General features: G+C 41.1%; 1 protein-coding gene across 4 annotated transcripts in view; it reads left to right on the plus strand.

Moving 5' to 3' along the window:
* The window catches only part of LOC126199022 (dual oxidase maturation factor 1-like), a 145,142-nt gene that overhangs the window by 48,609 nt on the left and 69,490 nt on the right, over window positions 1-27,043 (plus strand). For all 4 annotated transcript variants that reach the window (XM_049935716.1, XM_049935717.1, XM_049935714.1 and 1 more), the window contains one exon: window positions 12,800-12,953. In XM_049935716.1, the coding sequence (XP_049791673.1) occupies window positions 12,800-12,953 (154 nt within the window). The remainder of the gene's footprint in view (window positions 1-12,799; window positions 12,954-27,043) is intronic.

Consider the following 27,043-nt stretch of genomic DNA (forward strand, 5'->3'; position numbering starts at 1 on the left):
ACTTAGAACTACTTAAACCTAACTAACCTAAGGACATCACACACATCCATGCCCGAGGCAGGATTCAAACCTGTGACCATAGCAGCAACGTGGTTCCAGACTGAAGCGCCCAGAACCGCTCGGCCACAGTGGCCGGCTAGCATTAAACCAAACAATGGAAAGCCCAGGTCGGAATATCAACAATATTATGAAAAAGATAGATTGCTACACAGCACATTGAGTTGCAGATAGACACAATGAAAAAGCTGTTACACATGAACTTTCAGCCAAAGCCTCCTTCAGAAAAGAAGACACACACACACACACACACACACACACACAAGCAAGCACATCTCTCACACACATGACCACCACCTCCAGCCACTCTGGCCTGAATGTAGGTGTTGTGTTGAATGAAAGCAGCAACCTCGAATGGGCAGGGAAGGGTGAGGAATAGCAGTGAATGTATGGGGGGGAGTGAAGTCAGTGCTGTCTGGTGAAGTGTACAAAGACTGGATGGTGGCAGAATAAGGTTTCCAGGCGCAGCTCTGGCAGGCTGTGGAATGGAAGAGAGGGGAGGTGGAGAGGTATCAGAGAAGGGAAAGACTGGCAGTTGTATTGTAAGATAGTGGCACACGATGAGGATGAAGGGATGTGAACTGGGAGGAGTGGATAGGACTGAGAGAGTGGAAACTGCTGGTTGGAGAGTGGGGGGACAGTAGGTTGAGGCTGGGATGATTTCAGGGACGGAGGATTTGTTGTAAGGATAACTCCCATCTGTGCAATTCATAAAAGCTGGTGGTGGAGGGGAGGATCCAAATGGCCTGGGTTGTGAAGCAGATGCTGAAATGAAGCATGTTATTTTCAGCAGCATGTTGACCAGCAGGGTGGTCCACTTTGCTCTTAGCTATGGCTATTGGTATGACTATTGGTATGACTAGCTCTCCACCATGATGAACACCCACTGCCAAATTGTGGTCAACAGCAAAGTGGCCCGCTGTGTGGCACAACATATCACTTATTTTAATATGCTTGATTTCAATGGTTGTTTCACACTGCAGACCATCTGTATCCTCCCATCCACCATGAGCTTCTCTGAATGGCACAGATGGGAGTTACAGTAAGATGAAAATAATATGCAGCCAGGGGAATAATAAAGCTTAATGATGAAACTATAGAAACACTTGAATTTATATACTGGAGGCAACTGAAAATAACTAGTGGCTGACCACTTAAAGAAATACAGATAATGTTAAAAATGTTTTGGAGTTCGTCTGGAAAACTGAATGCTATATTCAAAATAAATTCGTGATGTGCATTAAGTGGAACATCCACAACTGATGTATACTGCTAGTACTAGCTTATGGATGGTCTAGGTTGGCTCCACTAGAGGTGTTGGCAATGTAGTCTGTAGAACCCCCACCCACCCTCCCACCCACCCACCCTATGGTGTACGACATGCTTTGTCTTGTTCCTCTGCTGAGGCCAGTCTGGCTTGGATGACCCTGTCAACAACTATGCTACCACCCCGACATAACCCTAGCTTCTTTAGAGCTCGTAAGCCTCCCCACCCAGCACATAAGGTGCCTTCGATGAGGCAATATTCTCTGTGGAGGAATAATGACTATTAGAAACTGAAAAAGAAACAGGGCAAGGATACAGCAATACTAAATGAAGGGAGATGGAGTAAAGAGATTCTGTGTTGAATTATTCTTGATAAGAAAAGACCTAGAGGGTTCCACAATGGAAAATGGATTGATAATTAAAGAAAACCAAGCAAGATGAATTTTGATGCAGAGAGATGAAGATCCCAATGTATAGAGTAGTCTCATAGAGACATGTATCCAATAGTGGATGATATATGCCTGCTACTACTGCTGCTGCCGCTGGTTCTGATAATGATGATGAAATTTTAGAAGTAGTCATGCAGTTTTAATTATCACATATAGAAATCAAGCTGTAACCAGGAAACGTAGTCCCTCTGTGCATGTTTACAATACAAGGCAACACATTTATTCCAACAACCAATGACTTGGTTCAGAACTTAGATATAGATGTCTGCATTTTAACTGTTCAGTAAACATTTCGCTTCGATAATCATTTTGTCGTCATTCTCTGAGATTACATTTGAGAGAGTTAAAAACCTAAAAACACTTCATCTTAAAGAACCAAATGTTTTGATAATTTTCCATGTACACACTTCCATATTTGTATCTGTTACATAACTATAAAGGTATTTCTAGCAGGTACATCAACCCACTCCTTCCTGATGTAAGCAGTTCACAAATTTATGCTTGAAATTTTATTATGAACTATGTTTTACATGTCATATAAGAGAATTTTATGAAAGGCCATTAAAAACTTTTAAAAACTTAAAAAATCAAAAGTTTGTAAAATTCTTTTACGTGACATGCAAACCTAGTTCCCAATAAATAAAATTTCAAGTGCTCATATTATGAAGGAGTGGTGTGACATACTTATTATCAATACCTTTACAGCTATGTAACAGACATAGATGAGTGTAGGAAGTGCAGCACTGGTAGGTGCAAATACAGAATAATAAATACCAGTACTGAGTAGACAATTCCAGACTTTATTATCAGAATAGACAATATACTGTGACACTCAAGTCAGAGGTCAGAACGAACTGAAATCAAAGTCAAAGATGTTATTGTTGCCTGCTGCTCAGGGCATTGATATCAATATTTACAGTGAGAGATGATAAAAAGTCGTTGTGATGCCACAGAGTCCGCCTCCCCCACCCCCCTTCTCCCCCATCTCCCTTCTCCCCCCCCCCCTCCCCTTGGGGTGTGGAGTGTGGGAGGCGGCAGAGCAACAGGAAGTGGTGAAGTAGTGGCATTAGGTAGTGGTACTGCTGTGGCTGCAGTGATGGCAGAGATCTCATAGTCTTGAAGGTGGGCAGCAGGCTGGAGAGCCCACCTGCAAGATGAAGTAGTCAGGACCCGTGCAGTGGCGTTGGTGGGGCACAGGCATCAGCATTGGTGTTGCTGTCTGCCAGTGTGGGTAGAGTGTCAGGTGATGTGGTGTCGTTGTCTGCTGTTGCCAGAACAGCCATTGCCAAGGTTGGGGTGGTGATGATGAGGGAGGCCTCCGTAGTTAGATGAAATTGTGCATGCACGGAGACAATGAGATTGTCATCAGTGAACATCACTGATATATCCTCAGGGAAGAAGTGTGAAAGGTTTATCCACAATGTGAAGGGGGTAGAAGATGGCAAAGCAGGTCCAGAGCCAGAGAGTGGCTGATGAGACGGGTCTGTAATGGTCCAAGCAGGCTTCAGTCTATTGGCAGACACTGTCGATCTTTTGCCCCCAGTCGTAATGTCAAATGTGTTTGTATCACATGCTATCAATTATATGGGGGCCAACATATGGCCGGTATAGTGCAGCTTGCTGTGGATCGACACATAGCATTGCATGCTAGCAGGTGGGAAAGTCTTTATGTACAAGAACCCAGAGCATTGAGTGATGAGATAGAAGGGGTACATGCATGCTTTGTATGTGTCATGTAACATGGGCAATGAGAACTGGCAGTTCGTGAGCAGCAGGAGAAGTGGCCTGCACAATGAAATCAGCAGGAAGTGACAGTATCTTGCTGTAGAGGATTTCCGCTTAGGAAGCATCAATATCTTCATTATGGGTGGTGAGTAGGCCAAGCATGACTCAGGGAAGGATCTCTGCCCATGCCATTTTTAATGCCCAGTGTCATCTTTCTGCTAGTCCATTCGACTGTGGATGATAAGTGGTGGTGCAGAAGTGGTGGCAGCTACCAAGCTGGCACAGCTCATTGAATTATAAGGATTTAGAAGGGAGTGACACAGGACAGTGAAAGCATGAAATACAGGTATTAAGAAGACAGTCTAGGCAGAGATGTCAGCAGTAGGTGTTGCCTCAACCCACCACATGACTCAACCAATCACAGAAAATATAATGACATCCCCCTGAGTCAGGAAGTGGCCTGATATGTCAGCTAGCACTTGTTGGAAAATCCCCTTGGAAATTAGGAATTTTCCACGGTGGGGCTGTGCATGTCAACCAGTTTTACTTTGCTGGTAGGGGATACATGCTCTGGTCCATGTGTCTCAGTCTTTTGGCACATGGGGCACACAAAGGCCTCCATGACTAAACATACAGATGGTCATGCACCAGGGTGTGCAAGATTGTGGACTGAAGCAAAAACTGCTTTGTGGAAAGGTCCCCCTATTGCGGGAACATTAGACCAAACTGGTTTGGTGGAACTGAGAAAGGTAATTTGTTCCAGTTTAAGGCCTGTGTCCAGGTCAGGAAGCAGGTTTTGTAAGCCCTGGTCTGGATCTTGCACCTTAGCAATTTAGTTGTAATAGAGCTGGGGGGAAAGAAAGGCAATGTGTGACAGATAGTTTGTGACCACATTATCTGCACTCTTGATATAGTGCACACAAATTGAGATTTGAAATCAAGGTGTTGAAACCACCTGGGGGCAGAGTCCACAGATGAGTTATGTCTCGTGTTGGCCAAAGGACACTGGTCTGTGTAAATTGTTAGGGGTCTGCCCTCCATATCATCTTGGAAGTAACTCATAGATTCATAGGTGGTGAGGAGTTCTTGGTCAAAGGTTGACCACTTATGCTGCCTGTTTGAGAGTTAATATGAGAAAAACTGCAGAGGTTGAGGGATGCCAGCTATCCCTTGCTGTTTTATGGCACTGACTGTGTGGTTACTAGCATCCACTATTGTTGTAAGGTGTGCATCAGGAGATGGATGAGCCAGTCTAGTTGCATTCAGTGAATCGTCCTTGATCTTATCAAAGGTGGTTTGCATGGATTATTTCCACTCCAATTCACACTTACTCAATGTATTCTTCCTGCACAGCACATGTGTCAAGAAAAGGAGACTCTCAGCTGCGTGCAGGGTGTGTCTTTTGTAGAACTTTCAAATGATAGACCAGAGCAATCAGTTGTCCTTTTCTTGCAGGTTTTATTCAGCAAATCTAGATTTCAGCTAGTGCCTAGCCATTATCAGTGCACCATTTCATTGTACCAATGCATGTTCTTGTACATCAGTGCCCTGTTGTTTGGGCTGTTCTTTCAAGACTACTCTTCTGTGGAAGTTAATGACACCTAACAAACTGCATAATTCTTGATAATTAGTGCATGGTGGCAAGAGTCACATTGTCTTGGTCTTTTCAGGTGTCAGGCAGATGCCTGAAGCATGTACTTGATGGCTGAAGAATGTCATGCGAGTTTGTCGTAATTGAAATTTGTTCTCATTAATGGCAAACCCATGGGCAGATACTCTGTTGAGAACTTGTAGATGTGAAACATACTCTTCAACTGAGGGTAAACCTATAATGACATTATCTAACTAGGCAAAACAAAATGGTGAACTGAACAAGGTACTCTTGATAAAATGTTGTCACATTTGCACATTTTGTTAATCTGTAAGACTTGTACAAAAATTCATAGAATCCAACAGGTGTAACAATCATTGTCTTCAGTATGTCCTCTTCCGCCATGGGAATCTGGAGCTATGATTTTTTACAGTCCACTATGCTAAAAATTGTGGCACCTGTTAGTACATGTGAGAAGTCCTGTAGGTTGGGAAAGGGATAACTGTCTACAATAGTTTGAGCATTGAGTGTTAAGTTGTTGCCACAAAGTTGCCACAATCTGTCTTTTTTTAAAAACTAGTTTTATAGGTGACACCCAAGTGCTGTCCAATGGACGAACGATCCCCACTTTCAACAGTTCATCCACAGCGGTTCTTGCCACTATCAGTTTGTGGGGTAGGGGGCGCTGAGGTCTACATCAGATGGGCAGGCAAGGTGTAGTAGTGATGTGATGGACAGTACCATCACGAATGGTGCGAAGGGTGTGTGGCATGTCAGTGGGGAGCACATCAGGGGCTGGGAAAAAAGTGTGTTGTAGAGAAGAAACATTGGGGGGGGGGGGGGGGGGCAACTGGTACACTGGCAAAATTGCACACTACAATCAGACACAACACTCCACTAACCTGTTCAGAGTCCTTGCAGACAGGATCTGGTAGTTTGTTGGCGTCCTCTGAGGTGCTGGATGAATGTTGGAGCTGTTGCAGACAATGAGATGTTGCTTGGCTGCGTGCTGTTTGGCAGCAGTGTCCATGAGGTGTATGTTGCCATGTCTCATGATGTCATTTGTGGCTTGTAGTGAGGAGTAGTCAGACATGAGAAAGCAAAGTTTGTTGAAGAGTGCAGAACACTTAAGGAGAAGGTCTAGTTGTGTATCTTCCAATGATGACAGAGATGAATGGCGATAGAAATTGCTCTGGGAGAGCATCAGCGATAACTCCACCAATGGGCTGCCACCTTCGTGGTATAATAACAAACCGTGAGAAGGTCAGGAAGCAGCTGATAATGACATAGAAAGTCCACTCCTATGGCTGGCTCAACAATCTGGTGATGAGGAAGATCCGAAGCATGTGTTTTTCTGCCCCAAGTCTAAGGTAATGGATGCAGTGCTGGCAACAGCTACAATGGTGTCATTAGTGGCATGTAATTGGAGGGATTATGGCGAGAGAGTAAGCTAGATGGCTCTCGAGGTGGCGGGAGAGTGCTGACATCAGTTCCCATGTCAACGAGGAAGTAGGTTCGTGTGAGACAATTGTAAACAAATAACTGGGAGCCGTAAGAGGGATGACCTGAGGTGGCACAGCTGTGCCAATGTGGCTGGTTAAGATATCTTGTGGCTACAGAGCTACCTGGTGAACCTATGGCAGGTTGCTGTACATTTTTGGGTAAGCACGAGGTATTCTTCAGTTGCGTGCCTCCTGTCCAAACCTGTTATGGAACCAACAGTACCACTTGGCTGCTGAATGAGCAGAGGTGGGAAATGCTGTTTTCTGTCCCGGCGTTTGTTTGTAAACAGTGTTGTAGGGATGGCAGGATGGGGGGAAGGGGGCAAGTGTATTCACTGTAGCATCTGGCATTTGTTGGCTGTCCGTGCTGTGAAAGTTGCACGGGAAGGCAGCAGTTGTGGGCTCGGGTTGGTTCGGAAGGAGTCACCAGTTCTCAGTCATTCTGCAGTTGCACTGAGCGAAGGCGGTGATGACGACTGGTGGCAAGAGTGGGAGCTCGAGCTGACTCAGTAGGGATTGGCTGTCGCACTGTAGCTGAGTGGGGCGATGGCCTTGATGACATCAGACTAGCTGTTAATGAGATGACAGTGCTTTGTCACAGTGGTGATTTTGTCTTCGAGGCAGGCTCTGGTGTCAAGGGGCCTTTCCTCGTGGGACGGCATTGCAGTCTGGACATATGTGGGAAGTTTAAGAAGAGACAGTGTCGAGAGCATGCAGTCAGGCATCTACATAGAATCAATCTGCTTGTGGAGACGGCATCAGAGTGAGGAAGGTGAGCTGTCTGTGGCAGTTTCTTAATGTATAAAAAGGTGCAGCTGCTGCTCTGGTAAGCATTAGAGGTGCTGGAGCAACAGGGCCTTGACCATCTCATACATACTGTGAGCAAGTGTTGCCAGGAAGAGATCTCCGATGTCTGAGTAAAGTCATAGATGATGCCGTGGTTGGATGCCAGGCACTCACATAAAGCAACCCGTACTGCCAGGAAATCATTACAAAATGGTTCAAATGGCTCTGACCACTATGCGACTTAATTTCTGAGGTCATCAGTTGCCTAGAACTTAGAACTAATTAAATCTAACTAACCTAAGGACATCACACACATCCATGCCCGAGGCAGGATTCGAACCTGCAACCGTAGCAGCAGCGCGGTTCCAGACTGCAACGCCTAGAACCGCATGGCCACTCCGGCCGGCGAAACCATTACAGAATGGGGCAGTTTAAAGCAAGGCTGGGTGGCGTTATGACTGTTCATTGGCTGTGCACGCAATGCCAGCCAGAGTGTGGCATTAACTGGTGCAGCTGGCATGGGAACGGTGGAGCATGTAGTATGCAGGTGTTGCATCTCATGGATGTGCACGTCAGGTGGTAGCGTGAAAGCCCGCGATGTAGGTGGTGCAGATGTTATGTCGTATGGAGTATGGACATTGGGCAATATACAGTGCTGTTGAGGCGGTCGCAGAAGCACAGTGGCATGTGGCTCAAAGAACTATGCAGCAGGTGCTGGAGGGGTATTGCACGGTCAATCCTACGGGTTTGTCTCAGTACTGTTGGTGGCGTACAAAGGTCAAAAGCATGCAACGAGGCTGGCATGCGTGTGATGTCAGACATGGGTTGGCCCCGCAGAGGCAAAACCTGAAGCTGTGAAGGTTGCAAGAGCTCAGGCTTGTGGAACATGTTTGCTCTGTAGACAGAATGCACCTGATAGGTGCAAGATGCAAGGTCCGTGGTGGTGGTTGTGAGGCTGAAACTGATGTGCGACACGAAAGGTGCTGTTGCTACAGAGATGATGTTATTGTTTATTGCACGAGAAGCACTTCTGAGCAGAATGAACAATGTGGAAATAGGTGCAACATGAGACTCAGACACCATGGAGGGATTGAATCATTGGAATTTTCTGTCCATAAATTGAAGAGGTAGGCGAGATAACGGCAGGATTGTTTGATGAAGCCACTGTTTTTTGTACAGTAAAGGCACTATTAAGAGCATCCATATAGCACTGTGGTTGGAGATTTTCACCCTAAAAGTCAGTGGAATTGTTCAGGAATCTGTGAACAGACACGGGAGTTGATTCAGTGAAAAATATAGGAGCATGTAAGGTAACAGTTGCAGGATAAACAGGGTGCCATGTTCATGATTCCACTCAGCATTGTTCCTGTCCAAATCATTGCACTGAATTTCACTTTGTCCAGGCCAGAGGTTGTTTTGCAAATTGTCACATGGAATGTTGGTAACACATTGTGGCAATGTATGTGAAATATCCTTCACACTGTCATGGAGATGGTGAGATGAAACAGTGGGCAATGACAGCATTGTTGTGTACCCAGTCAGTATGGTAGATTTGCACAAAATCATGATGCAGCATGGTAGATGGAGTAGTCAATGTAGGAAGTGCAGTACTGGTACGTGTTTACAAAGAATAATATACACTGGTGCTGAGTAGACAATTCCATACTTTATTGCCAGAGTAGTCAATACACCATGACACTCAAATCAGAGGTACAGAACAAACTGAAATCAGAGTCAAATATGTTACTGTTGCCTGCTGCCCAGGGCAACGATATTGATATTTACAGGGAGAGATGATAAATAGTCACTATGTTGCTACGTGTGGAAGTGTAGGAATAGAAATTTATCCAACCATGAGGTTCTATAAGTTAAAGTATTTTTGGATTTTTATTTCTCTCAAATATAATCTCAGAGAGGCAACCTTCACGCCTCTTACGGTACTATTTTATGTTATTTTATATTACTGCAGATTTTTTCAGTTTCTGTTCACAATTACTGCCTTTGGACATCCATTAATGAAATATGTTGCATAAAACTTTTGTAAATGGATTTTTCATCCATTAGCTTTGTTATAAAATTCAACATAGTTTTATCACAACATAATCCCTGGGGAACCATCCTGTGTTTTATGTCATTATTTCTATTTAAATTCAATTGTTCAGTTTTTACGCATTTATATATACATTCACTGTGTAATTCACATATTCCAGATATACTGTTTCTTAAGGTTTGTTTAATTGTTATGTTCTTCAATAAAAGTGAGCTATAGCTTTGTAGATGTATACTCCAATAAAGGGCACCACAGCTCCTTGATGACTCATATTCTCGCTGCCTCCACTGTTTATAAACGATACCTTCAGTTTTGTTTCTGTCATATAAATGCTAGTATCAGTCACATGTTTATGATCTGACACAATTATGCCTATATGACTTCTAGTAATGGTATGTTAATGCTATGTCCCCACTTACATCGATTTGTATGACTGTGTTGTGTACATACGAGGGTCAGTCAAAAAGTAATGCCTCCTATTTTTTTTTCTACGTTTAATTGTCAGGAAATTTAAATGCAATTACATAGGTTGAAAACCACAACATTGAGGATCATTTTGTCATTTTTCAATGTAATCTCCGCCCATCTCTACAGTTTTGGTCCATCTTTGAACAAGGGCATGTATCCCAGCACGGTAAAAATCACAGCTCTGCTTCCTAAGCCATTGACGCACGGATGTTTTGACGGCCTCCTCATCTTCAAAATGAATCCCACGATGAGCTTCTTTTAGTGGCCCGAACAGATGGAAGTCTGATGGTGCCATGTCAGGGCTGTATGGGGGATGAGGCAAAACTTCCCATCCAATTTTGACAATCTCGTCAGAGGTGTGACGACTGGTGTGTGGTCTTGCATTGTCATGCAAAAGAAGAACATCTGCCATTGATTTTGTTGGGCGAACTCGCTGAAGACGTGCTTTAATTTTTTTGAGGGTTGTGACGTATTGAACAGAATTTATTGTGCATCCCTGCTCCAAAAAATCAACCAGAATCACACCCTCTGTATCCCAGAAAACTGTTGCCATAACTTTCCCTGCCGCTCGCACAGTTTTGAATTTTTTCTTCCTCGGCGAGCTTGTGTGACGCCACTCCATTGACTGCCTCTTTGATTCGGGTTCAAAAAAATGCACCCATGTTTCGTCCCCGGTCACAATTTTTTTCAGAAACTCATCTCCCTCCAAACGGAAGCGCTGCAAGTGTTGGGAGGCTATTGTTTTCCTTGCCTCTTTATTCTGATCGGTTAACATTCTTGGAACCCACCGTGCACAAACTTTTGAGTACCCCAATTGTTTAATAATCGTGATCACACTGCCTTTACTAAGAGAAATAATGTGACACACTTCATCTGCAGTCACCCGACGGTCACCACGAATGATGTCATCAACTTGCTGAATGTTGTGTGGAGTCACTGCACTCACCGGCCTGCCGCTCCGCTTTTCGTCAGTCAACGGTGTTTGCCCTTCAGCTTCCTTACAACGACGAACCCATCGTCTAACAGTGCTGACATCCACTGTCACAACACCATACACCTTCTTCAGTCTTTCATGAATGCGTATGGGCGTTTCACCTTCTGCATTCAAGAATTCAATCACACAACGCTGTCTCAAACGAACATCGATGTCGGCCATCTTACAAACTTCTGCTGTGCTGCCACCTGTTGACACAGAAAGTTACTACTGCAGTGGATTGCAGAAGAAGGTTTGAGGAATGGCGCCAAATTCAAATTTTTCACTTAACTTAATTTCTTTAAGTAGAAAAAAAATGGGAGGCATTACTTTTTGACCGACCCTCGTATTTTGTGCCTGTTCTTGATTCCTGCTTTTTTTTTTTATTTTAGCACTAATGATGATTATGTTGTAGTCAAAATTAGATCTGCAATAAATGACAGATTTCCGTGAATGATTACCATTTTTCTTTATGTTTGAATGTTCAATGATTGCTGTGCACAATTGGTATCCAATGGACTCCAGTTTAGTTTCATTGCTAATGTTTTTGATCTTATTCCTACTAAACATTAATTTAAAATCAACAACACATTATTATTTTCCATGAAAAAATTTACAGTGCCTGTAGCTTTGAACTTAGCCTGTGTTACAGTTTTTGTGTTGAGATTCTTGCATACACTGTGATACTGAACCTATAATATTGTGACTTTGTATGAGCAGTGGATATTGAATGGTAAATCACAAAAACATCCATGATGCCAATAAAAACAGTCCTGTAATGAAACTTTTCATCACTGTAAATGATTCAAATGGATACCAGAATGAACAGGTTACCAATAAAAAAACTTTTACAAATATTTCTGGTGTTGTTAGCAGATGTAGTTGTAATACTGCTAGATTGCATAGAGGTGCATCTACAACTGACTTTTGACATCAATATCCAACTGACAACTCCAGAAGAACCCTGTCCCACCATTGTCACTATTTGTTCACATATTCCTTAGCTCTTTCAGTAAGGTGTGTAGGAAGTGGTTAAGATTAGCTCTGCCTCACACACAAACTGCTACTGCATAGAGAGATGAGCAGATTCACTAAACAGCACTCCCCTTGATAAGTGATGGCAATGTAAGAAATGGCAATTGCATTTTGGTATTCATTCAGAACAACTAATCATTTAAGACTGTCTGCAGAGATAATGAAAACCTAAATATTTCATCTGAACTGAAATGAATTTTCCACCATAATACTCTGACACAACCCTGTGCCACCACACTGCTGTCTGTGAAGGTTGGCAAAACCAGAAGCATATACGCTATTTGCCCATAGATTTCCAATTTCTGCTGATCCTGACAGAGAAAAAACAAAGCTAAAGGAAAGGTGAACAAGCAGTATAAGCTGACATCTTGTGACACATAAAAGCCAAATTGTGCTCTGACAAGCATAAATATTTACACTACAGAAATTTATCTGAAAGACATTACTAATAAGAGTAGTCATAAAAACACTTCCTAACTGGTGTCTTGCAATCTGATTCACATATTGCCACAATTTCTGTGCAGCTCAGGCTTGCAAGATTTCTCTTCTTGGACTGACAATAAAATTTCCAATTAATTTTGCTACCCTTATGTGTACTTAAATGAAATTCAATGTTGCTGTTCTATGTGTTTATCATGTTGATGACATTAAAATGCAATTTATATATCATAACTGAGATGATTATCTGCTTTTTTTTAAAAGTAACTTAACTATATAATGCCTCTGTTCCCAACCATGTGTATGTAAAATAATCATCTCAACTTTTTACATCCACTGTCACTGTCATTAACTTATTACTGCAGCTGTCAAATGACTAAGTGAGAGCAGATCTTCCAAAGAAAAGAGTAATCTGTCAGAAGTAGCTATTTTATAAAATGTAACTTAATTGTATTACAGCTGGCCGGTTGCAACGTGAATTTCGCCATGGTCAGCTGATTGGGCTTCCTATCCCAATCTTGTGGATTATTGATTACCTTGTCATTGATGGAGAAGGCTTCAGATTTGGTCGTTATTATCGGACTGCTGGCTGGTACGCCCACATTGCTATGTGGTATGTCTGAAAATACTAAGTGCCTATGTTTGAGTATAAGTTTCACTAAATATAGAGCAATCATTATTATGTTTATTACTTGAATTAGCTCCCACAGAGCCAATTATATCAATTTTGCATTTTGCAGTTTCATCTGTTACTGTTCTTGTGATACTATTACTTTTTAATGGTTGTTTTCCCAGTTCAGTTTCACATTATTAAGATGCTTTTCATTTCTACTTTCAATAACAAGATACCTAAAAATCGGACAAAAACTAGTGAATACTTTAAATAATGCAAAACATCTAGCTGAAAACACAAAACAATTATTAAAGACAGAGACAGTACTGTTAATAAAAATAATTGCATTTTTGTCTCATGTCTGGTGATCATCATAGAAGATTGTGGAGGTGGCCTTGCACAAATGTATGTCACAGGCACACTGTCTCAGGTTTCTGCTGGGAGGTAAGTCACTTGTGTTTTGAGCCAGTGCTCCACATGGATGTCTAATCCCTCTCATCACTTTTGAAGTTAATTTGAGGGCTGTGCAGTATCAGGATAGATTCCTTCAACCTGTCGTCCAGCCGTACAGTCAGTATTACAGCAATGGATTCATATTTCAGGACAATGCTTGATCACACTGTGCCCCCCCTCATGAACACCTTCTTCCAGGAATCAGAAATCAACCAAATGGAATGGCCTGTAGTATCTGTTGACATGAACATAATAAAGCATGTTTGGGACAAGTTGAAACTTTGGTTCATCATTTCCTCTTCACTCAGTGGGTTAAATCATGAAGGCAGAAGTTGAAAAATGGGATAGTCTTGAGTGGCATTGTCTTGACCATCTTGTGGTCAGCATGCTACATTGCTCAGGGTGGAGCAAGGTGGTATTGAATGTTACCCAGCAAATAAGTTTGATTTCACAGATGTGCAAAAATCTGCATTTTCAAACAGATTACCTGTGTTTTGATTATGACCTTGTGTTGATTTCAAAGCTTTTCCCAGTTTATTTGATTTTCACAGGAGCATAATTCATGTTTGTATTTAAATATTTTCCAAATAATTTTTTGAGTTCTCAGTGTAGTTTATCAAATCCCTGTGAATGGGGTTAATTGTAAGAACAATTATGACATTTATATGTTTTGTACCTTTGTTCCTTGATAAAACTATTCTTTCTACATGCTATTTTAAGTTATATGGCCTGTGTTTTGCCATTGTGCTTCTTATGAGGTACTGTAGGTTGACCATATTTCTCTTTCACCACAACATGTTTCTGGAATTGTGTAATTTAATTCTTCATTTACTTTTCATCAGTTTAAAATCTGTTTCAATCTTAGTTTACACAACTCTTCAACTTTTCAGAGGGTTATAAAAGAAAATGTCACGCTTGTCATGGAAGGAGGTGTGTCTTGTCTTTGTCTCTATAGTAATTGTGTCTGTTTTTCTGTGATTATGTAGAAGGTGTAGCTAACTATAAAACTCAAATTCAGTCTAGAAATTAGAAAGTTGAGAGCTGCAGTTGACAGCAGTAATGTTAGAAATATGGTAGATGACTAGATTGCGAAAACCTGCCAAATTCACCAAGAGGTTGATGATGCGCTGCAAGTCTGCTAGCTTTATTCTTGACATCGGCAACAGTATCAGTGTACTAAGGACTGTAAGCAAATGTGTGAAGACAATCTAAGCAGTTCAGGAACAATGATAAGTTTCCAAGTCCTCTGCCAAATTTTTGTTTCCATTTAACACACAATATTATGATAACTGCCCCACTATCTTCTTCGGGTGCTGTGAGTTTTGCTGTTATGTATACTCACAGACTTGTTGGAGTACAAGCAGCAAGTACACTCAACAGCACAATTCACAGAATGTGAAGGAGATGGCTGAGTCAGTTGTCAAAATATTGTGCATTACATGGAAACAACAAGCCAGAACACCCAGAAGCACAGCATCAATCAAACAGGCTGAGGAAATCTGAGAACCCACAATTCAGGAATAGTCTGAAAAGACAGGGATACAAGTGAAACTTAAGGCAAATAGTAGCTACAGTCCTAAAAAGACAAAGAAGATCCTTCTGCTATGGAGTAGTCTTGGAGGGAAATGTCGGAACTAGCTCAGTACTCCCTGGTTAGTGAATATAAAGTGACAAGTACACTACTGGCCATTAAAATTACTACACAACGAAGATGACGTGCTACAGACGCGAAATTTAACCAACAGGAAGAAGATGCTATGATATGCAAATGATTAGCTTTTCAGAGTATTCACACAAGGTTGGCGCCGGTGGCGACACCTACAACGTGCTCACATGAGGAAAGTTTCCAACTGATTTCTCATACACAAGCAGCAGTTGACCGGCGTTGCTGGGTGAAACATTGTTGTGATGCCTTGCGTAAGGAGGAGAAATGTGTACCATCACGTTTCCGACTTTGATAAAGGTTAGATTGTAGCCTATTGCAATTGCGGTTTATCGTATCGTGACATTGCTGCTCGCGTTGGTCGAGATCCAATGACTGTCAGCAGAATACGGAATTGGTGGGTTCAGGAGGGTAATACGGAATGCTGTGCTGGATCCCAATAGCCTCGTATCACTAGCATTCGAGATGACATTCATCTTATCCCCATGGCTGTAACGGATCGTGTAGCCACGTCTCAATCCCTGAGTCAACAGATGGGGACGTTTGCAAGACTACAACCACCTGTATGAACAGTTTGATGACATTTGCAGCAGCATGGACTATCAGCTCAGAGACCATGGCTGTGGTTGCCCTTGACACTGCACCACAGACAGGAGCGCCTGCGATGGCGTACTCAATGATGAACCTGGGTGCATGAATGGCAAAACGTCATTTTTTTCTGATGAATCCAGGCTCTGTTTACAGCATCATGATGGTCACATCCATGTTTGGCGACATCGCAGTCAATGCACATTGGAAGCGTGTATTCGTCATCGCCATACCGGCGTATCACCCGGCATGATGGTATGGGGTGCCATTGGTTATACGTCTCGGTCACCTCTTGTTCACATTGACGGGACTTTCAACAGTGGACATTACATTTCAGATGTGTTACGACCCGTGCCTCTACCCTTCATTTGATCCCTGCAAAACCCTACATTTCAGCAGGATAACACACAACCGCATGTTGCAGGTCCTGTACGGGCCTTTCTGGATACAGAAAATGTTCGACTGCTGCCCTGACCAGCACATTCTCCAGATCTCTCACCAATTGAAAACATCTGGTCAATGGTGGACGAGCAACTGGATCGTCACAATACGCCAGTCACAACTCTTGATGAATTGTGGTATCGTGTTGAAGCTGCATCGGCAGCTGTACCTGTACACACCATCCAAGTTCTCTTTAACTCAATTCCCAGGCATATCAAGGCTGTTATTACAGCCAGAGGTGGTTGTTCTGGGTACTGATTTCTCAGGATCTATGCACCCAAATTGCGTAAAAATGTAATCACATGTCAGTTCTAGTATAATGTACTTGTCCAATGAATACCTGTTTATCATCTGCATTTCTTCTTGGTGTAGCAATTTTAATGGCCAGTAGTGTATTTTTAAGCCATGTGGAGTGCTCAGCAATGTCACCTGTGATTTAGGCTCTCTGGGGAGGAATCTGACAAAGTGAATCATGTTGTGATTATTGAGGCAGAGGTGATGGAACTGTTTGGACTGTAACCTTCACTATTTAGTTTCGTGTTCCACAGATCGTTTTGGATGACAAATCATAATGACCTGGTATGAGCCATTTTACATTCACGTTGCAAATTAATTTGTAAATATGATTACATGCTGAACATTTATAAATTCTTTCCCCAACTGAAAATGACATAGGATGCATTACTGACAATGCTTCTCACTTTAGCATGAAGTATTCTGTCAAACATGTACATGCAGAACCTCAGAAGTCACTCAAAATGGCAGAGCAATCATAAATTGAAAAGTGAAGGCAGGAAGGTTACAGCTTAGCACTATTCATAAGGGAGGATAGATGCCAAATTAAATTTATGTGGAGACTGCCATTAAGTCAGATTTCTATTGTTTTATTTAAACCAAAAACACAAGAAAGGCCTCTGATCCATCTATGACTCAACATAAAAATAACAAAAAACAAACCATTTTGTGTCTCAAAAACAATAATTAAAATCATCTATAACACTATGCAAAATTTACTAGGACTCATGGCTTTTAATGTGCCACTATGAAAAGACTCTGATGAAACTATATTAGTTTTTATCAACTAGCCCTCCTGCTGTTATTGCCAACAAAATATGGATAGAAAGAGACCATCGTCAGCTGCCTTTGATGTAAGAGGTAACAATACAGAAAATCAACTTCTAGTTCAATGCCAGACAATGTGTCATCACACGCACCATCCAGAAAAATCTTCTTGCATGTTGGATTCACAAGCCAACATTCTATAAAAGAAACTCTTGTAATTGGATAGCATAGATATTAACACTAGTGCAAGAACCCTATTACTAGATGTTTTCAGCATGGAAAAATCTTACCTGAGCCAGTAAGTTACAGAATATATTGGTCTACTCTTATGGCATGAGATTGCACCAAAGGACAGTGTTCAGTCTAGGTCATTGGCGGTGGCTAACTTTGTTTTAAGAGTCAGCAATACAGAAAATCAGTTTACATTTCACTGGCAGACAACATGTTACCAGCCACACTTTCCAGATAACTCTCCTCACTTATTGGGTACACAACCCACCATTCTACTCAGTGATTCAAAATGTTGCACTCAAATTGAAGAAATGAATAGAGGAATCTAAGTACAACAGCTTTGGAATAGGAGTTATGGTCTTGGGAGTAATCAGGAGCCGGCAAAAACTTTGGGATGTCACAAACAACAAGAACAATCAATGCACATGCACTTCATGTTAAGCAAAGAAAATTTGCTGTTAACAATATTGTACAATTTAGGAGCTGTTCAAAGTGGTGACCATAACATTCAATATGGGCATAACAGTTTTGTAGAAAATTCTGGTGCACTCTACGAAGTACACCAGATATTGCATGAACCTCATTGGATGTAGCAAGTAACCTCATGAGAAGTGATGCTACCTCAGGGACTGGTGTCGTATATTTGATGCTTTTGGACTGTATCCCTGCCCGCCACCGCCCTACATCGATAAAAGGTGGGGGGGGGGCTTCGCTTTTACCCCATTGCCTCGCCTATGTCACACTGAATGCATCACATAGTTGCACAGAAAAATGTGCAGGTGCTAGGTATAGTAGCAGGCACATCTGACAATGATTGTTAAGTGTTATATCCTCTAACAGTTCTGGAGAAACTTATTTGATGAAGACCTTAATCCATTCAATCATGGTGGCAGGACATATGGTCTGAATACATGATCGCTGGTAATACCAGCCCATACATTCACTGCAAACCTGTGATGGTGATTGTGTCTGAATTGGATGCAAAGATTGTGCCATGCCCAGCTGTGACTGTTATGACAGTTAAAGAATTTATCTCTGGTGAACTGTGCCTCATCTTCCAAGACAACATTGCTTAAAAAATTGGGGAAATTTGCACAACATGGGACAATCCACATACAAAACTGAACTACTTGTCAGAAATCATCCACAGTTGAACCTTGAACTCACTGTTGATAATAGGGATGCAACTGCTCATCATACAGGAACCACTGCACACTGCTTTGAGACACATCCATGGTATGAGTGACGGCAGACGTGCTTTTCGATGGCTATTCTTTCACACATGCAAGTACCTTCTCTTCCGTATCTACTGTTTGAATACTCTGTGGGCATCATGCACCTGTCTCCCTGATTCAGTGGTAAACTGTTTTGTTTGAAATGTTTGGGGCTGTGGTTGATGTCTGTTCAGTTGACATCTGTTCAGATATAGAGTGCACACAGGCACTGAATTTCATGTGCAATGTGCAGGCCAGTGGCTCTTCCACACAAGAAAGTCATGTCTTGCAGGTCTAGAAGTGTGCACTGTTTCATTTCACAAAATACTGAGAATACCATGAGCACTGCCTTTATCTTTGGTAATGTCAGAATGCACACTTAAAATCCACAGCAAACCTGCATTGCAAACCACCTACTTGTCTCTGAGTGCGAGAATTAAAGGCAAATGTATGAACGCAACAACTGATACACAAAACATTAATAGCATGACAATAGATGGAATAAAGTAAAATGAGGTGAATCCAGTCAGATGGTGTGAACCCAATCTTTTAGCTATTTTTCAACATAAAATTGCATTTTTTAGTGTGTATCCAATCATGTGAGTACACAAGAAGGTTCTAGGACTAACCCAGAAAAAAATGAAATGATTATGTGGCATTGTTGGCCAGAAGGTCCGATCTGGAAAAGTTCCGCCGCCGAGTTCAAGTTTTATTTCAATCAACGCCACATTGGATGACTTGCGGGCTGGTGATTAGGATGAAATTATGATGAGGACAAGGCAACACCCAATCCACAAGCGGGGAAAATCTCCAATCCCTCTGGGAATCAAACCACCTGGGACCGCTGCATGGGACGCAAGCACATTACCACCCAGCTAAGCAGGAGGACACTAACCCAGAAAACCTACTACAACACGGAATTCCTTATAAATGCTCTGAACACTATCCAATCAGGAAACGTTAAGCATCAACAAGGCTTCAGAACAATATGCAGTTCCTTATACAACATTAAATGACAAACTCAATAACAGATACAGATGTAAAGTGGAAGGCCAACCAGCATTAACCGATAATGAGGAAAATTATCTGGTTGAAGGAATATTGTGTTGTGCAAAATTGGGATTTTCTTTGAGGAATAATGATGTTAGGGACCTCTTAACTGAGCAGGGCAAATTAAAGACAGATTTCATGAAAACTGATCTGGTCATGAGTGAGTAGACTGTTTTCTGGAAAGAAATAAGGAACTAACTCTTAGAGTAAGTGAAATGTAAGGAGGGCAAAGGCAGCATTTCCCTGGAAAACAATGAGTGATTGTTTTAAGAACCTTGAAGTGTCCGTTATTGGTGTCCCTCCCTCCAGCATTATGAAATGTGATGAGATCAACTTTCTTGAGTATCCCGAACAAGTGGAATTAATAGTGAAGTTAAGTACAAAACATTCTGAAAGGATTGCAGATATTTCCAAGTCAAATATCATGTAATGATATCAGTGGCTGCAGACATTGCACACAGTTTATAGGGCAAAACATCTCTATGATACTTGTTCTGAAAGAGGTTTAACTGGTGCAAGTTAAAATAGGAATCAAAGTGGTTGGTTTGACATAACAGTGTTTGAATCATGATTTATCCAGATTGTCTTGCCTTATCTCCAGCATTTAGAAGACTCAAAAGTGATTAAGGTGATAGTCTCTTGAGTTGTCTGTTACATAACATGATTAAACTGTGGCAGGAACGTGGCATTCAGTTTGTGTTTCTATCACCTAACTTTATTTGTTTGTGGCAGCCACTGTGTGTGCCCTTTTTAGACCTCTAAATCATGCCTGGAGAAACTAGTAAACTCTGAATTTCTTAGGTTATTGAAAAGGGCCTTTGAAAAGTTACTATCACTTCTAACTCTAATGTTACGGAAAAGCAGGAACTTTTCCTGCCTGCCCCAATAGGGAGTTTTACAGATTCCAGAAGAAACACACATGATATCAACTCTGTAAATTTCTTGGACAGCACCCTTTGAAATTCTGCTGAAGCAGTTTCATTCTAATGAAACAAAAGGAATGCCACATAATCAATGTGCTTACCATCAACTCCAGGAAAAGGTGTTGTTGTCAGGAACTTCAATCAGGGAATCCCTATCATGTGATTCAGATTCTATCTCCAGAACATTTAATAGTGATGTAGAACAGCACAAGTCAAAAGAAAATGAAGGAATGGATAAGAAGAAGGAAAGATGGCCAAGAATTAAATAAAAATGGTTTCACTATAGTGAAATTTCCTACAAAAAGATGGTTCAGTTTGGTAAAATTGATAACTTCTCTAAAGACATTTACGAAATATCAACAATGTATGGAAACGATAGATTCCTACTTACCATAAGGATGACATGTTAAGTTGCAGACAGGCGCAGTTAAAAGACATTTGCACTTTAGTTTTTGACCATAGCCCACATCAGAAAAAGGAAGAGAAACATACACACATTCATCAATACAAGCATGCACACATGATTGCCATCTCTGGCAGCTTGGACCAAATTCTGGTCACATGTGCATGATGTGTGCTTGCTGTGTGAATGAATGTATGTATGTCATCAAAGTGGTTGGTTTGGCCTAACAGTGTTTGAATCATGATTTATCCAGATTGTCTTGCCTTATCTCCAGCATTTAAAAGACTCAAAAGTGATTAAGTAACATGTGCATGATGTGTGCTTGCTTGTGTGAATGAATGTATGTATGTTTCTCTTTCTTTTTCCAACAAAGGCTGTGGCCAAAAGCTGAAGTATGTCTTTTAATTATGCCTGTCTGAAACTTAATGTGTCATCTTTATGTAAGTAGCAATCTATCTTTTCCTTACATTGTTGATATTCCAACCTGGAGTTGTTTGACATGTATTAAATGACATCACTGAGAAAGAAAGTTCTTGATGGTAGCGTTTACTTTGTCTTTCTGGAAAATGAAGATGTGACTGAAGCAGAAAGGGATAAAATTATTAAAGAAGTTGTGCCAGAACATAGAAGCTGAGGTAAATATATATTTCAAGAGATATATGATTACGATATTGAGTAAATATCTTTCAGATTGACAGTGTCATGAATTTACTGAAATGGAAATTTGTTTGACAATTTACATTTTTAAAGCAGTAATGTTGGAATTAATGTACCTATAAAAACTTGTTTCAGCTAGAAAATCTAAAGTATTGTTGTAAATAAACCAATATATTTTTTGAAATGCCATCAGGTGTTGTACCAACAGTGAAGTACAGATGGGGTGGCATTAGAGTATGGGAGTGTTTTTCATAGTTACAATGTGCTCCCCTTATTGCACTTAAGAAAACACTAAATGCAGAAGGACATGAACAAATTTTTCAGCATCCTGTGTAGTCCATACAGTAGAGGAACTGTTTAGAGACAATAATTGTATCACTTACCAAATAACAGAAACATTGAGTCGATGACAGCAATACACAAAAAAAGACAGAAAACTTGCTGCCTTTTGGACTATACTTTCTCTAGTTAGAGTACACACACACACACACACACACACACACACACACACTTGTATCCTTACACAGTGCAGCATGGATGAACAATACCAGGAGTGCAGTCTGGCAGGTGGAGTAGGGTGGGGTGGTGGGGAGTTCACACCTCCATAAATTATCTTACCTACTGAGATACTACTACTGCCTTGGAGCACCATTACCCATCAACACGTATCCCATTCACAGTGAAGCCCCTTGTCAACCCCTCATAGCACCCAGACTCTGCCTAGCTGACCTTTCCAAATTGCCACGTCCTCCAAAACTACCTCTCAGTCTTTCACAATATCCAGAACCTAAAAAAACCCAAAACACTGTTGTTAATGATTTCAGTGAAAACCCCAGACCTATCTTTCAGCCCCATACCCAAGTTTAACTGTGTTGTACTCAACTGATTCCTACTCACCTTTTCCTAGTTCCTACAGTGGAAGCACTTCTTTGCCACAATTCCCTCCAAATGCAGCCAACTGAATTCCAACATTGAAACTTGCCTCTCCCAGTTTGTACTACCATACAACAGTAACTGTCTCCCTCCCCCCCCCCCCTCCCCACCACCACCACCACCACCACCACCCCCTGGTCACTTTCCAGACATTTTGTACTTCCAATTTGGTCTCACTATCTTTTCTAAGAACACTAATGTTTCACCAGAAGAAAGGACAACCATACAACCTTACAACAGATACTCCCTGCAGACAAAGGCTCCACCACTGTTGTGATGAACTGCAGTGACTATCTGATGGAAGGCTTCCACCAACTGTCTGACTCCTCCCCCAAATCCCTCAGTATGGAAACCAACATCACATCCACAGAAAGAACCACAATCCACCACATAAATCTGATCCCTACCTTATAATCTATCCATCAACAAAAGAGCCACCACTGCTGTTATGATTCACAGGGATTACCTGGTGGAGGGTCTCAGTCAGCTGTCAGACATGTCCAATAAGTCCTGCTACAGTTATCCTATTTGAAAAATCTGGTGTAATCTCCAGTCACTCATCTATAGGTCCATCCCAGAACCTGAGTTTATCACTCCCCTCACCTTTGCCAAACCCCAGACTCCTACATTCTACCCACTTTCCAAAATACATAAGCCCAACCACCAGGATATCACATTATGGCTTAATACTGTGCCTTACATAGAAAATCTCTGTCCTAACCTCAAAAAGATGGTTAGTATTTGTTCAGTGAGTCATAAGAACAATTATCATTATAGTCACAGACTTAAACACTATCTAAAGTGATAGCACAACCCTACTAGAATAACACAATTGTCTTATAAGTTGAGCAGAGACGCCAAAATTAAACAAGACTGCATAGTAACCATATGTTCTCGTTAGTTAACATGGTCTTTGATGGCAATTGATTATCACTTGTCCTGGTAGGTCACTGTTGAAATCTGACACAATCAGTCACTATTGGGTACCATTTCGTACACAATGCTGTTGGTTGGCTACAAAGTCATGCAACAGCTATCGTTGTAGGGAGGCAGGACAGGAGCAGAAATGATTAGTGAACACGTGAATACAGAAAACAGAAGTTTTATTTAACTTGTAGCTTTCTCCACGGATTGTAAAGAAACTTTACAAAAGAACAAACAGCAATAAAGCCCAGATATTACAAGAAAAGTGTCATGTAGTGTGGGGCTCCAGCTACTGATGCGAGTGAACTGTCGAAAGCTGACTAAGACTGAAGACTGCAACTGAGACTGTGCCGCATAGCTGCCACCAGCCATCCTATGTCATGGTGGCAGAGGGCACTCATAGTCGGAGCCACTGAAGGCACAGCTCAGCAGGTGCACATCGTTGGATCCACAGGGTCCCCACGGCACTGCTATTGGTGTCTGTCAGAAATATGTGTTTCCGTTGCCAACTGTGATGTGTCAGTAGGGATGGTATTGACCTATGATACCACTACCACATCATGCACAGAATTCACAATACAAATAATTGCCGGCCGAAGTGGCCGTGCGGTTAAAGGCGCTGCAGTCTGGAACCGTAAGACCACTATGGTCACAGGTTCAAATCCTGCCTCGGGCATGGTTGTTTGTGATGTCCTTAGGTTAGTTAGGTTTAACTAGTTCTAAGTTCTAGGGGACTAATGACCTCAGCAGTTGAGTCCCATAGTGCTCAGAGCCATTTGAACCATTTGAACAAATAATTAAAATGCAGTTTCATTGAGTTATTAAATAAGAAATGACAGGACATGAAATTCAACCTGAGCATTGTACATTTTGCTGAACTGTCACTTCTGACAAACTGACTGCAGTGAACTTTCCTGTATCAACTATCAATAGTTTTTGCTTCTAAGATTTCTGATCACAGACTGCAGAATGGGACTTAAATGGTCTTAGAAAGATTGGCATAAGAACAACTACATAATACTTTGAAAATTGGCTAGGCTGAATTTAGCTGTTTTGAATGAACTGCAACCTTTTAATAAATTTTGGCTTATAAAAAATGTTATTGGTTAGAAATTTAGAAGATTATATGGATATTATTATGCTTCCATGATGTAAATCTCTTTGTTTATAAATTTAACCACCATATTGAAAATCATAGTAAATTACATGAAATAACTGATTAGTCAGACAATTAATTAGTGCTGTACATCATATCGGACAAAAGAATTAAGTTAATGAAAGTAGGTTGCTGAAGGTCAGAATGTAACAGTGATTAAAGGCAAAATCTGCAGTCTATATTTGGAAGTAGCTCATAAGTTCAACTTTAATTATTTCAGAAGAGAATTAGTTTCATGTAATTTAAAGTACATATTTGGGAAATTGGAATTCTTAGCTTTAGAATGGTGTGGGTCATTATAATGGATTCTGATTTCTTCTTCTTGAATTGTAGTATTATCTTTAATCAACTATGACTTTTAATTAAAATAATCTATAGACAAATTACTGGTATCAATGGAATCAGTGCAATGAGAAAAATAAGCTGAAAAATGAATTAAATTTAACTTTGCCTGATAACTGATTTGCAGGTTTTCATGTACCTATCACATGTCACATAAACAACTGTATCAAACAGTGGAAAATCCAGGACTGAATGTAACAATATTATAAAAAGGAAAGTTGCCACTAACCATATAGCAGAGATGCTGAGTCGCAGCTAGGCACAACAAAAAGACTGTCACAAATGAAGCTTTTGGCCATTAAGGCCTTCGTCAACAACCACCTCTACTCACAATCCCTTGCCCTATGGCTCACGTTCTTGTAAAGGACCTATATGCAAGACCTGTTCCCTACACCCTTCCACCCTGCCACCTACTTCAGTCCAGTCACAGGCATTTCCTACTCCATCAAAGGCCACCTATGAAAACAGCCATGTAGTCTACCAGTGTAGATACAATCACTTTGTTTTATTCTATGTGGGAATGACCACTAACAGACTGTCTGCCTTCACGAATGGTGATCACCATTGCTAAACATTGCACACAACACGATGTACATGACTTCAATGACAGCTTCACAGGCCATGCCAACTGGATTTTTCTGTCACCACTACCAGCTTTTCTGGATTGCACAAATGGGAACTCTACTTGCAAAGTGTTTTTCATTGTTGCAGCCCACTTGGCCTCAACCTTTGCTAACCTCTGCCCTTCACCTGCCTCACTGATTGCTTTGTTCCCTCTCCAACCTCACACATGCTTTTTGGCATCCATTCACCTGCACAGTTCTTCCTCTCTCTTCTCTCCAGCCATCCCCCCTCCCCCCACACATACACACCACCTCCTCCTCTCATACTGCCAGCACAGCTCTCCTGATGATGTTGCCCCTAGCAGTTCACCATCCTGTTCCACCATGTCTCTACACACTCCCAAAATCTACTTTTGAAGGTGCTTGTGTACTGCTCAGTGCCTCTCCTCTATATGGTGATTAGCAGACAATCCTAATTTATTTTGTTACTGTTGACTCATTCTTGATTTTCCATTTTTTGAAAATGTAAATAATATTTCTTGAAAATTAGTTACTGGATCTTTGCGAATGGACTGTTACTGAATTTGTTAAAAAACGGTACATGCAATACGATACAGCATAATGCCTAACTACACTATTATAAATATAATACATGAGGGTCAATCAAAAAATAAAACAGAGTATTCAAAATTATTAGGTATCTTTATTGATAAAAACTTGAACTGGAAGTCAAATGTCATATATTTCCTTAAATGTCAAAGTTTTTCAAATTTTGCATTACAGATAACATCAGGTTTTGGACATGAAAAATCAAAAGGTTGACTTAATTTCTTATTTTCATTCATCAATGTCTTATGGGAGCATATTCTGGGGTAACCCATCATTGAGAAAGAGGTGTTCATTGTACAGAAGCATGCAATGTGGATAGTATGTGGTGTCCACTCTAGTACCTCTTGTGGACAGCACCAGTTGGCCATACTGACATCAGCCTCATAGTAAATTTACTTCCTGACTACATTTGTTCTCACCAACCAATCACAGTTTGAAAACAATAATAACATGCTTAAATATAGCATTAGAAGGAGAAATGATTTATACTGTCCATCACTGAGCCTAGTGTGGCACAGAAAGAGAGAGGTATTCAGCTACGAAAATCTTCGACTTCCCCCCCTTCCCCACCTGCCTCTCCTCCCACCCTCCCCCTCCACTGTCCAAATGATGAAGGCAGTTTAATACATAACAATAAAAATCATCATTCAAGAAATAGTATAAATAGTCAGCATGTTACCAATTTTTCACTGAGAAAGTGTACTATAATTGTAAAACACACACATTCCACATCACAGTGAGAGATGAAAATTATGGTCCAAAGAATATGTAAATAACTAATTAACTAGTGACCAAACAAACTACAGTATTCTGTTTTAACTAAATAATATAGATGCACACTACATTAGTTGGGTAAAACTTCTAAATCATTTTATATC

The sequence above is a fragment of the Schistocerca nitens genome, chromosome 8, assembly GCF_023898315.1.
Source record: "Schistocerca nitens isolate TAMUIC-IGC-003100 chromosome 8, iqSchNite1.1, whole genome shotgun sequence".
NCBI lineage: Eukaryota > Metazoa > Arthropoda > Insecta > Orthoptera > Acrididae > Schistocerca > Schistocerca nitens.